This window comes from Bos javanicus, chromosome 29 (assembly GCF_032452875.1).
Source record: "Bos javanicus breed banteng chromosome 29, ARS-OSU_banteng_1.0, whole genome shotgun sequence".
In the NCBI taxonomy this organism is placed as follows: domain Eukaryota; kingdom Metazoa; phylum Chordata; class Mammalia; order Artiodactyla; family Bovidae; genus Bos; species Bos javanicus.
This window is the reverse complement of record NC_083896.1, coordinates 6,053,301-6,066,109: the sequence shown is the minus strand read 5'-3', so window position 1 is coordinate 6,066,109 and position 12,809 is coordinate 6,053,301. Positions and strand designations below refer to the sequence as shown.

Sequence of the window (12,809 nt, the reverse complement as noted above, 5' to 3'; positions counted from 1 at the left end):
AGGAGCTTGGGGGTTGAAAAACAGAATGTGAAGGATTCCACTTTCTGAAGAGTTGTCACCTAAGGAAGGCAGGCAAACTCAGGCAGATACATAAATCTAGTGGGTGATGAGTCAATGCAATTAGGGCTATAATATAGTTCTTTAAATGGAGAGATGAAATTCATATTTGGGGAGTTCATTTATTTTCCAAACAACAACTTCATGGATTACAAGTGTAAAGTAATGTCATTACATTTTACCAAAGCTTGGATCATGGGGATTGGATTAAGTAGGTTTCAAAGGTTTGACTTCAATAAATGGCATCCAAAATCTAATCAATCAACTTTTCCAAATCTAATCATGTGCACCTACAAGGGCTAATAACTCTATAGCTTGTTAAGAAATGGGCGTGGTCCTCAGATCATATATAAAGCATCCAGCAAAGATCCAAGCTCTTTTTCTCCAGACGTCAGAGCTGTTGTGTTTGGAGTTGGCTGGTCTGTGGATACTTTTGAGTTTCTGCCACAAGAAGGTGAGTACCTAAACTCCATCCTGAATTTAACAGAATTACTTACTGCACAGGATTGGAAAATTTCATTAACAGAACCCAAAGGTGAGTTTGATGAAGGTACAATGATTCTTCTATGTTCAATTAAGTAAAATGTAATGGTAATTGTGGACACAAAAGATTTTTTTAAATTTCAACAGTAATATCTATATGTGAGCACTGAATCAAGAATTTATTCCATGTGAGATTTGTAGACAAATTACTTATTTTACTCACTCTATGTCAAGTCACTTTCTTACAGATTGGGGGTAAAAATAGAAAACTGGTTAGCATTGTTCAGAAGATTAAAATAGTTATATAACAGGATCTAATCCAATGCCTAGAAATAGTAAGCAACACATATTAGGTTCTCCTATTATTTTCATATTATCATGATCATTAATGTTATCAGTATAGAAGTGATTATATTCATAATGAATTCTTTGCCAGTTTCTAGCCCATTCTAAACTGAGCTTACTGTATTTCCTCTTCATCAAACTCTGTCCTTATTTGATGGACATTTTAGTCCATGGTGTTAGGTTCTATACTACTGAACATTTTGTGGTCATTGATCAGAAGTCTGTAATGGCCCTCTCAATAATTTCTACCTATAAATATAACTGCACGCATCACTGCTCATATTTTTTCCAAAGGCATCTTAAACCTGATGTTATAGTTGTTCAATTAAGCAAGGGTTTACTTTCTGTCTCTTTTGACCAGAGCTAAATTTTCAGCCTTGGAAAGAAGTAGCCTGTTACATTCAAATTCTCATAGACAGGGAAGATAACAAGAATCATGTAGTTAAACCAAATACTTAGTCACAATGTGTGATAACTGAAATTATATCTTCATGCCCACTTTCCTTTATCCAAATATTTTCCATTTAAATATTTGTCTTAATTAAATCTTTAATTAAAGATTAGATTGGCTCTTTTTCAAGCAAGCAGGTAGTTTTTCTTAGGTTTGGAAGATGACACCAATATTGAAAATATCTGTTGCAGATATTTTATCTGTAATATTAAGTTATTTAATCATTTTTATTTTCCACTACCTTTTAGGTCATTAGATGTGTTTAGGTCTTAAAAGACATTCCTAAAGACATGAGTATTTATAAAACCCATAGAACTCCTAAAATGTTCAACATGATGTATACATTTCATAGACTTTACAAAGAAGAGCATGAGTTAAATGGGCGAAATTAATCAGAATACCTTCTTGTAAAGATCATACTTGTTACCTTTTTAAAACCGTTAGTTTGCAGTCTGGAATTGAAGTTTTCAGAATGGATCCAATCAACCAATAGGGACTCCCAAGAAGTGGCATTTGTCAAAGAAAGAAATATTAGAAACAAAGAGGATATGAAATTGCTTCCATTCACTACAACTCTGGAATTTCTAATGTAGACAGGAAACCTTGTGTACATTCAAACATTTTTCTTTTGTTTTAAAAACCAGCTGATTAATTTTTAGTGATTATTGTTGTAGCTTGAATGTTCGCTAGTTCAAAATATGACCAACTCTGATGATCTAAACTGATTCCAGGAAAAATAGTTTTCCTGAACTAGAAATAACATATTTCTTTCTTTTTGTCTTAAAGGAAGGAGTTTTACTATTTAAGTTGGAAGCAAACACTGAAATGTTTATAGTTTCAGAACTTCAAAATTAAAGCCAGCATTGATTATATTAAGTTTAAATTGTTGGTAAACAATTTTACTTGTCTTTAAAAAAAGCACATGTTATACTTCAAAGCAAAAGAGAACATTAGCATAGAGATGAAGTGTGTGCAGGTTCAGGATCTAGTCAGTGAGTCATGAAGAACCAGAGAGAAAGAGACAGACTGAGAATACATATGTACTTCTACACCAATCAGCTAATAAAAGTAACTCTGGAGTCATCCTAACATTTACCCTCTGATCTAATCTTTAGCCTTTCCATGTAATTTAGGTATGACTGAGATCATGGTTTATTTTATACAAAAAAAGATGTTAGGGGCTCTGTATCTAATTTCAACATTTGTATCAAACCATGATCCCAACCTCTCTGTATTCAACATTTCTAGATTTGTATTGGGGGATAAGTAAATATGGAAATTAATTAGAAGTTCAAGACAAGACTTTGTCCAAAGGATTTATTTTCCCTAATCAGGGCAGAAGAAAGACTTTCTCTCTCTTGTACTCTCTATTTCTCTCTTTCATTTTTAGAAACATGGATTCAGACACACTGGAAGCCTTCCAGAGTGAACTCACCTGCTCCATCTGCATGAACTGCTTCCTGGACCCCGTCACCATAGACTGTGGGCACAGCTTCTGCCGTCCCTGTCTGAGCCTTTGCTGGGAAGAAGGCCAGACTCCAAGGAGCTGCCCTGAGTGCAGGGGAATAGCAGAGAGCTCTGATTTCCAAACCAATATTGTGCTCAAGAGGCTGGCTTCCCTTGCCAGACAGTCCAGAGCTGACCACGACCACAGCTCTGAGGAGCAGATCTGTGTGACACACCAGGAAGCCAAAGGCCTCTTCTGTGAAGCTGACCAGACCCTGCTCTGTGGGCCCTGCTCTGAGCACCCCGAGCACACAGCTCACAGCCACAGGCCAATACACAGGGCTGCTGAGGAATCCCGGGTGGGTGATGCCTCTAGAGCAGTTTAGGATCTAGAGGCTCCTAAGTCAGAGAGGAAGATGAGGATGCTATGATGGTGATGGGATAGAGATAGTGGAGGTGGGATTTCTGAATGTGGATCCTCACATATAATGTGTCCTTTCAGTGTTGTTGCCCAATTGTCCACACGTGTGGAAATGCAGCATCCCGGGGCGGGTGGCACCAGGGACACAGGCTTCTGATGGGAGCTTGAGGTTTTCTTACTTGTGCTGTATTAGAGTCTGAGTGGCAATTTCTTAGGAAATGGATTTCATCATCTGTAAAGTTCCCCCAATTCTCTAGTATGCAGTTCTGTCACTTTGACACTGAAATGTTCCAATAAAATTAGATTCATGGTGGAAAACAGGACCACAGTACTCTAACTCAAGATTTCTGTGTTACCAACAACTGCCTTTGCTCATGAATAAGGGGATAAAACTTATGATGTCATCTTCCATATCACTAAATCTCATGGGTATTTTTCAGGAGAAACTTCTGAATAGAATGGATTATTTATGGGGAATGAGAGAAAAAGTGCAACTCATTCTGACTCAGGAAGCTAAAAAAGCTTGGTCATTTAAGGTAAGAATAAAAATGTTCCTATTTATTTGTATAGATATCGATAGAATGCTAGCTTAGACGTTTAGATCAATATAAGTTCCCCTTAAAGGATATTGGTCTCTTTCTTGGAAAAGTATTGTTTTCAAATGACCTATCAGTAATCACAATTAGAACAGGTTGTGTTCTAATTGTGCATTGTTCTAATAATGCATTCTAGTTCAAAGAATACAGGTATGTAGGAGAATCAAAGCAAGAAAAGCATGCCTAGGCCAATTTTGAAGGTTAGAATGAATGTTCTCAGACGTGAAGTATAAGACAACATTGCACTCAGTGTGACTGAGAAGGAGAGGAGAGTAGTACCTAGAGGGAAAGTAGAGCATATTTTAAAAACTTTACTAAGTGGAATTTGCCTCATAGAAGAATACTTGGAAAAATCAGGGAAAGAAAAAAAAGACAAAAACAACATTCAGGTTAGAAAGGAAATAACTGATAGAGTAAGAACCCTGAGGTTTTGGAGAAGACTCTTGAGAGCCCCTTGGACTGCAAGGAGATCCAACCAGTCCATCCTAAAAGAAATTAGTCCTGAATGTTTTTTGGAAGGACTGATGCTGAAACTGAAACTCCAGTGGTTTGACCACCTGATAGGAAGAACTGACTCATTGGAAAAGACCCTGATTCTGGGAAAGATTGAGGGCCGGAGGAGAGGAGGACGACAGAGGATGAGATGGTTGGATGGCATCACTGACTCGATGGACATGAGTTTGAGCAAGTTCTGGGAGTTGGTGGTGGACAGGGAGGCCTGGCGTGCTGCAGTCCATGGGGTGGCAAAGAGTTGGACACGACTGAGGGACTGATCTGAAGAACCCTGAAGAATCCTAGGAAGAGAGCCTGGGACCACACAGATAGCTTGATTTATACACAAAGAGACTAAGCACTGAGAGAAAGGATGGATGGGAAGGACCAACAAATATTCAAGACTTTTTGATGTGTTAGGCAAAAATTTTTCAAGAGCTTTTTTGATGATAATTAGGAAATAATATTTGAGATTTTCTTTTAAATGTGAACATAATCAATGCTTTGAATCCACTATCCCCTCAGAAGTTTGTGGCCTTAAGGAAAGAGATGATCAAACTTGAATATCAGAGGATGCATCCCGTGCTCCAGGGGGAGGAGCAACTGCACCTGGAGGCCCTGGAGCAAGAAGCAAATGAGATTTGTCACCAACTCAAGGAGAGTGTGTTCAGAATGTCTCAGTACAGAGAAAGTCTGAAAGAAACATACGGAGAGCTGACTGAGTTGTGCCACAAGCCGGACATGGAGTTGCTCCAGGTGAGAAAGGAGGGTATCAGAGAGAGAAACACTCTTCTAGACGAGCTGCTGTGACACTGAAATGTTCCCTGCATATACTGTTACTCTTAGCTAAGGAATGGTGCTCCCTGACCCCCATTATTGTATTTGTCCAATCCCCTATTTTATCATATAGTGGTAATCTTAGGAAGATTTTTGCCCTTTTTCTAGCTAACATAGGGCCAGATATGTTCAGTTTGATCAAGAGTACTATTCAGACAGATGATCCAAAATCAGCAATATTCTGTGACCAGGGGTCAAGTTAACTTCTTGGAATAAATCTCAGTAGATGTTATCCTAAACCTCTGTCACTTGCTGTTATCCCAAACTTAGTGCAGACATTAAGGTTTTGCCCATTTTCTAAGCAAGATTGTCAGAATTGGTCATTAGTTTCAAGGCACTTTAGAGTTCATCTTATATGGTTCCCATTTTTGCTTTAATTGTTATCATAGATGATGAGATCGCTCCTTGGGAGTAGCATGGGCAATGAGTGACATTGGAATCCTAGATGTGGCTGCATCATTAAACACACTCTTCCTGGCCTCCTTCCTTCCTTAATGTGCCCTGAGGAAGCCCATCATGTTTTACTTTAAGCTCTGTTATTAAGATGGCTTCTGATTGTTCCTTAGAAGAGAATTAGAAAAACAATACGTTATTGAACAATCAGGAATAGTACAGAAGATGTGAAAGGACAGAACTCTCATGATTAACATCATCTTTTTTTTTTTTTTTCATTGCAGGCCTTGGGAAATGTATTAGAGGTGTGAGTATAAATTAATGATTTTTAATTCTGATCAACTTTCTCTGTTTGATTAAGTGGGTTACACATTTCTTTCTTGGTACCATTGGAAATTGCTTTCAGCTCCTCCTGAATATCTAAATTCCAGAATGCAAAGTCTCTTATTGAAAATGCATAGTATTTGCAGATATCTTATAAGCATGCTCCCATACACTTTAAGCCATTTGTAGACTACTTATGTGTGTGTGTTTGTGTGCGCTAAGTTGCTTCAGTCCTGTCCGACTCTTTGTGACCCTATGGACCGAAGCCTGCCAGGCTCCTCTGTCCATGGGATTCTCCAGGCAACACCTAATAGATAAATGCAATTTAAATGATATGTAAATAGTTCATTGTTATTTTGCATTTTCAAGTTTTACCTTTTGGAACTTTCTTAAAGTTTTTTCTAAGCATTTTCCATTCAGAACCAGAGTGGAGGAATGGTTGGAGTGATAGATTGAGAATATGGAATTGACATATATTGACATATATTGACAGACACTAAGCCGTGTCTGGCTCTTTGTGACCCCATGGATTGAAACCCTCCAGGCTCCATGGAATTTTCCAGGAAAGAATACTGGAGTAAGTTGGCATGCCCTACTCCAGAGGATCTTCTTGACCCAGGGACCAAACCCGTGTTTCATGTCTCCTGCATTGGCAGGCGGGTTCTTTACCATTAGCACCATCTGGGAAGCTCACAATAAACTTTAGTGAAGGGAGTTTTCTAAGCTATCAAAAAGGAAACACCTACCATAGTGAGTTGGAAGACGAGTAAGAGAGTAAAGAGGGAGATTCCCTAAGAATGGAAAAAAGGGCTATGGTTTTGTTCCTAGGAGTAGCAGTTCCTAGGAGTCACTCTCAGCCTGTTTCATCACAGCAAGCCCTCTTGTATGCAGGACCTCAGAGGGAGGGCTTCCTCGTGTTCTCTGGGATACTAGGCTTCCAGGACCAGGGAAGCCAGGCTTGAATTGGATTCCCTTGCTGGGCTGACAAGAGCAAAGCTGTCTCACTCAGTGAACTCTTCCTTGTGTTAATAGAATGTATCCTTGAAGACTACTTGCTATCTCAAGTCTCAAAGGAATTTCCTGAATTTTCTGGTCTCTGTAAACTGCCCAGGATCTTTGCATTACCTGAGATGGAATAGAGGGAGTGAATGAAGTTCAATGAGTTGAAAACTGAAATCATGTCTTGGAAGAATGGGGAAGTTGCAATTTGATATAACTTACATTTAGAAAAGAATACAATAACATTTTTATATTCCCAAATGTGTAGAATATAATACATATGCAATTAACCAAAAAATAAGAGAATTCTGACAACATATACTGGAATAAAATTGTATTTTTTTTAAATATTCATATGATTAACCTTTGGCCTTGACATATATCGATGTCATTTGTTACAGGACTGACTTGGTAGAGATGCAGAAACCTCAGTCAGTGAACCCAGAGCTCACTTGCTGGCCTGTCACTGGAATCCTAGACATGCTGAACAACTTCAGAGGTAAGAGTCATCCCTGTGGTGATCAGGACTGTGTTTCATGAGAGCTTCCTAGGAAGGAACTTTCTTCTGTTATTTTACTTTTTCTGACATCAAGTTAGTACATAACTTTACAAAGTTGCTACATATTTTCTGCCTATATTAATACGATCGCAGTTGAGCTTTGCAACTTACAGTTTACTGATGATTTAAAGCCAGACATATATTTATGTCATAGACAGAGCAGGAAAAGAACAACCAGGTTGCTCAAGTGATTACAAAAAAAATAGAATTTAGTTTTGTGAAGATCAATCAATCAAAATATCAATCAATATTTTGTTTACTCAGTTATTTCACTCTTGGAAGTTAAATATGTCCTTGCTGGGTTCTAATATGCTCTATATTATAACTGCCTTTATAAAAAACTGCATTGTAAAAGAATATTTGTTATCAGAAAAAATCGACAAGAAAGACTAAAATGGCTTAAGTAGAATAATTGTATTGCTATTGGATCAATCTCAAAACAACTGAAGGATATGTGAACATGTTTAGCCAGAACATACTTTTATTTATTTATTTTTAATTTTTTAAAAATATTTTATTTTATTTGCTATTTATAAAATAATATTTTTATTTATTTGTTTTTACTTTACTATATTGTTTTGGTTTTGCCATTCTTCGACATGAGTCTGCCACGGGTGTACAAGTGTTCCCCATCCTGAATCCCCTTCCCACCTCCCTCCCCATACCATCCCTATGGCTCATCACAGTGGACCAGCCCTGAGCATCCTATATCATGGATCAAACCTGGACTGGCGATTCATTTCACATATGATAATATACATGTTTCAATGCCATTCTCCCAAATCATCCCACCCTCACCCTCTCCCAGAGTCCAAAAGACTGTTCTATATATCTGTGTCTCTTTTGCTGTCTCGCATACAAGGTTATCGTTACCATCTTTCTAAATTCCATATATATGCGTTAGTATACTGTATTGGTGTTTTTCTTTCTGGCTTACTTCACTCTGTATAATAGGCTCCAGTTTCATCCACCTCATTAGAACTGATTCAAATGTATTCTTTTTAATGGCTGAGTAATACTCCATTGTGTATATGTACCACAGCTTTCTTATCCATTCATCTGCTAATGGACATCTAGGTTGCTTCTGTGCCCTGGCTATTATAAACCATGCTGCAATGAACATTGGGGTACATGTGTCTCTTTCCCTTCTGGTTTCCTCAGTGTGTATGCCCAGCAGTGGGATTGCTGGATCATAAGGCAGTTCTATTTCCAGTTTTTTAAGGAATCTCCACACTGTTCTCCATAGTGGCTGTACTAGTTTGCATTCTCACCAACAGTGTAAGAGGGTTCCCTTTTCTCCACATCCTCTCCAGCATTTATTACTTGTAGACTTTTGGATCGCAGCCATTCTGACTGGTGTGAAATGGTACCTTATAGTGGTTTTGATTTGCATTTCTCTGATAATGAGTGATGTTGAGCATCTTTTCATGTGTTTGTTAGCCATCTGTTTGTCTTCTTTGGAGAAATGTCTATTTAGTTCTTTGGCCCATTTTTTTGATTGGGTCATTTATTTTTCTGGAATTGAGCTGTAGGAGTTGCTTATATATTTTTGAGATTAGTTGTTTGTCACCTGCTTCATTTGCTATTATTTTCTCCCATTCTGAAGGCTGTCTTTTCACTTTGCTTATAGTTTTCTTTGTTGTGCAGAAGCTTTAAATTTTAATTAGGCCCCTTTGTTTATTTTTGCTTTTATTTCCAATATTCTGGGAGGTGGGTCATAGAGGATCCTGCTGTGATTTATATCAGAGAGTGTTTTGCCTATGTTCTCCTCTAAGAGTTTTACAGTTTCTGGTCTTACGTTTAGATCTTTAATCCATTTTGAGTTTATTTTTGTGTATGGTGTTAGAAAGTGTTCTAGTTTCATTCTTTTACAAGTGGTTGACCAGTTTTACCAGCACCACTTGTTAAAGAAATTGTCTTTTCTCCATTGTATGTTCTTGCTTCCTTTGTGAAAGATAAGGTGTCCATAGGTGCATGGGTTTATCTCTGGGCTTTCTATTTTGTTCCATTGATCTATATTTCTGTCTTTGTGCCAGTACCATACTATCTTGATGACTGTGGCTTTGTAGTAGAGCCTGAAATCAGGCAGGTTGATTCCTCCAGGTCCATTCTTCTTTCCCAAGATTGCTTTGGCTATTCTAGGGTTTTTTGTATTTCCATACAAATCGTGAAATTATTTGTTCTAGCTCTGTGAAAAATACTGTTGGTAGCTTGATAGGGATTGCATTGAATCTATAGATTGCTTTGGGTAGTATACTCATTTTCACTATACTGATTCTTCCTATCCATGAACACAGTATATTTCTCCATCTATTTGTGTCCTCTTTGATTTTTTTCACCAGTGTTTTATAGTTTTCTATATATAGGTTTTTAGTTTCTTTAGGTAGATATATTCCTAAGTATTTTATTCTTTTTGTTGCAATGGTGAATGGAATTGTTTCCTTAATTTCTCTTTCTATTTTCTCATTAATAGTGTATAGGAATGCAAGGGATTTCTGTGTGTTGATTTTATATCCTGCAACTTTACTCTATTCATTGATTAGTTCTAGTAATTTTCTGGTGGAGTCTTTAGGGTTTTCTATGTAGAGGATCATGTCATCTTCAAACAGTGAGAGTTTTACTTCTTCGTTTCCAATTTGGATTCCTTTTATTTCTTTTTCTGCTCTGATTGCTGTGGCCAAAACTTCCAAAACTATGTTGAATAGTAGTGGTGAGAGTGGGCACCCTTGTCTTGTTCCTGACTTTAGGGGAAATGCTTTCAGTTTTTCACCATTGAGGATAATGTTTGCTGTGGGGTTGTCATATATAGCTTTAATTATGTTGAGATGTGTTCCTTCTATTCCTGCTTGCTGGAGGGTTTTTATCATAAATGGATGTTGAATTTTGTCAAAGGCTTTCTCTGCATCTATTGAGATAATCATATGGCTTTTATTTTTCAATTTGTTAATGTGGTGTATTACATTGATTGATTTGTGGATATTGAAGAATCCTTGCATCCCTGGGATAAAGCAAACTTGGTCATGATGTATGATCTTTTAAATGTGTTGTTGGATTCTGACTGCTAGAATTTTGTTAAGGATTTTTGCATCGATGTTCATCAGTGATATTGTCCTGTAGTTTCCTTTTTTTGTGGCCTTTTTCAGGTTTTGGTATTAGGGTGATGGTGGCCTCATAGAATGAGTTCAGAACATACTTTTAGAAGCTCCCAAATTATTCCTTTATGCCTTTTCACAAAATTTTGGACCTTTGAAAATAATTGGTACAGAATATACCCCAATAAATGTCCATATGATAGTAACATGTCATCCACATATTTCATGGTATTAAAGACAAAGGAGGCCTGGTGTGCTGCGATTCATGGGGTGGCAAAGAGTCAGACACGACTGAGCAACTGAACTGAACTGAAAGACAAAGGAAATAAACAATTTCTAACAAAAGAAAAAAGAATGTTTAGGTTAGTTCTGCAGCAAAGTATAAAGAGACTGACATTAAATCAGATTTCACATATTTCTTCACATATCTGTGTTTTTTTCCTTTTGCTAGTTGATTTGAGGTGTTTCTATATGCTGTTGCTGCTGCTACTGCTGCTAAGTCGCTTCAGTCATGTCCGACTCTGCGACCCCATAGACGGCAGCCTACCAGGCTCCCCCATCCCTGGGATTCTCTAGGCAAGAACACTGGAGTGGGTTGCCATTTCCTTCTCCAAGGCATGAAAGTGAAAAGTGAAAGTGAAGTCGCTATATGCTGTAGATACTAATAATAATTATTCTTCACAGAAAACCAGTCTGAACTTCATCTGCTCTTTGTTTTTTGTTTCCTTGGAGGAAGGAAAATGAAAGAATTTATTGAGTTGAGAGATTCTATCTCTCATGACATGGGAATCCCAGTTGCTGACCTGATTTTTGTTCTCTCTGCAGTGGATAATGTTCTGCATCAGAAAATGAGCTTTCATAATGTGAGCCTTTCTGAGGATAATACAAGTCTGATATTTGGAGATGACGACCATGGCGTGTCCAGAAAGCTCCAGGGTGGGGAGAGTTTCGTGGCCTGGGGAGCTCGGGCCTTCACCTCCGGCAGGCATTACTGGGAGGCAGATGTGACACAGTCCTTCAACTGGATTCTGGGAGTCTGTAAAAACATCTTGACAAGTGATACCAGTATCAGCATTGATTCTGAAGAAGCATTTCTTCTCTTTTCTATGAATGTGAACGATCATTATAGTCTCTTCACCAACACTCGACCCTCAGTTCAGTATGTAAAAAGGCCTCTGGGTAGGATTGGCGTGTTTCTGGATTATGACAATGGAGCTGTGAGCTTCTATGATGTTTTCAGGAGTTCCCTCATATATAGTTTCCTTCCTTCCTCCATCTCCTCCCCTCTGAAGCCTTTCCTTTGCCTTAGGTCTCCATGATTTGCCCACTTCTGGGACCATTTATTGAAACAACTTCTCTGGGAATATTGCTGCCCTTAACCTCGTGTGAGGCCACAGGATACCTGACTGTCCAAGCACATTGTTACTTAATGTAACATAATGATTGTATGTTTAAAAAATGGCATAACCATGCTCTATGCATTAATTTGCTAATTAAATTTTCTTTTAATAAAAGTTTTTTATGGAATATTTAATAGAATATAATCCATTGCCTTTCTTCCTTTTTAAGTAACAATTCTATTAAACTAAAAATTATATACCATAAAGATCACTGCATTTAAACCACATGATTCAATGTCTTCTAGAAATATATAAAAATGTGTGAAACCAGAAATATCTAATTCCAGAACATATCAATCACCCCCCAAATTTCCAATGCCCATTAATGTTTATAAACTCTTTAAGCATATACCATCTCATCATAACATTGAGCAAACTTTCCTCAAATTAGTAGATAATTTTAGTACTTGATGGAAATTTCCAAGAAGAAAGAGACGGTATTTATCTTTTGTGGTGGTTTAGTCTCTATGTCATGTCTGACTCTTTTGTGACTCCACGGACTGTAGCCCACCAGGCTCCTCTGTCCATGGGATTCTCCAGGCAGGAATACTGGAGTGGGTTGACATTTCCTTCTCCAGGGGATCTTCCCAATCCAGGATTCGAACCTGGGTCTCCTGCATGCCAGGCAGATTCTTTACCAGCTGAGCTATTAGGGAAGCTCCAAAATACTTTACTTATTTGTTTGCCTGCACTAGGTCTTAGCTGTGACACGTGGCTCCAGAGCAGGCGAGGTCAGTAGCTGCAGCACGCAGGTTTAGTTGCTCCAGGGCAAGTGGGATCCTAGTTCCCTGACCAAGCATTGAACCCGCCTTCGCCTGCATTGCAGGGCAGATTCTTATCTACTGATCCACAAGAGATGTCCTAAAAGAGAATTATACAGTAGATATTTTAAACCTCAAAATAATTGAATTTGT

The 12,809-nt window shown here is 38.0% G+C and overlaps 1 protein-coding gene across 1 annotated transcript; it reads left to right on the top strand.

Moving 5' to 3' along the window:
• The first annotated feature begins 2,730 nt into the window (after positions 1 to 2,730).
• On the top strand, positions 2,731 to 11,920 carry LOC133241757 (tripartite motif-containing protein 64-like). The gene is made up of 6 exons (XM_061407688.1): positions 2,731 to 3,141; positions 3,644 to 3,739; positions 4,817 to 5,060; positions 5,352 to 5,359; positions 7,244 to 7,343; positions 11,321 to 11,920. The coding sequence occupies exons 1-6, from the start codon at positions 2,731 to 2,733 to the stop codon at positions 11,812 to 11,814; spliced, it is 1,353 nt and encodes a 450-aa protein (XP_061263672.1). The 3' UTR covers positions 11,815 to 11,920.
• The last annotated feature ends 889 nt before the right edge of the window (positions 11,921 to 12,809 follow it).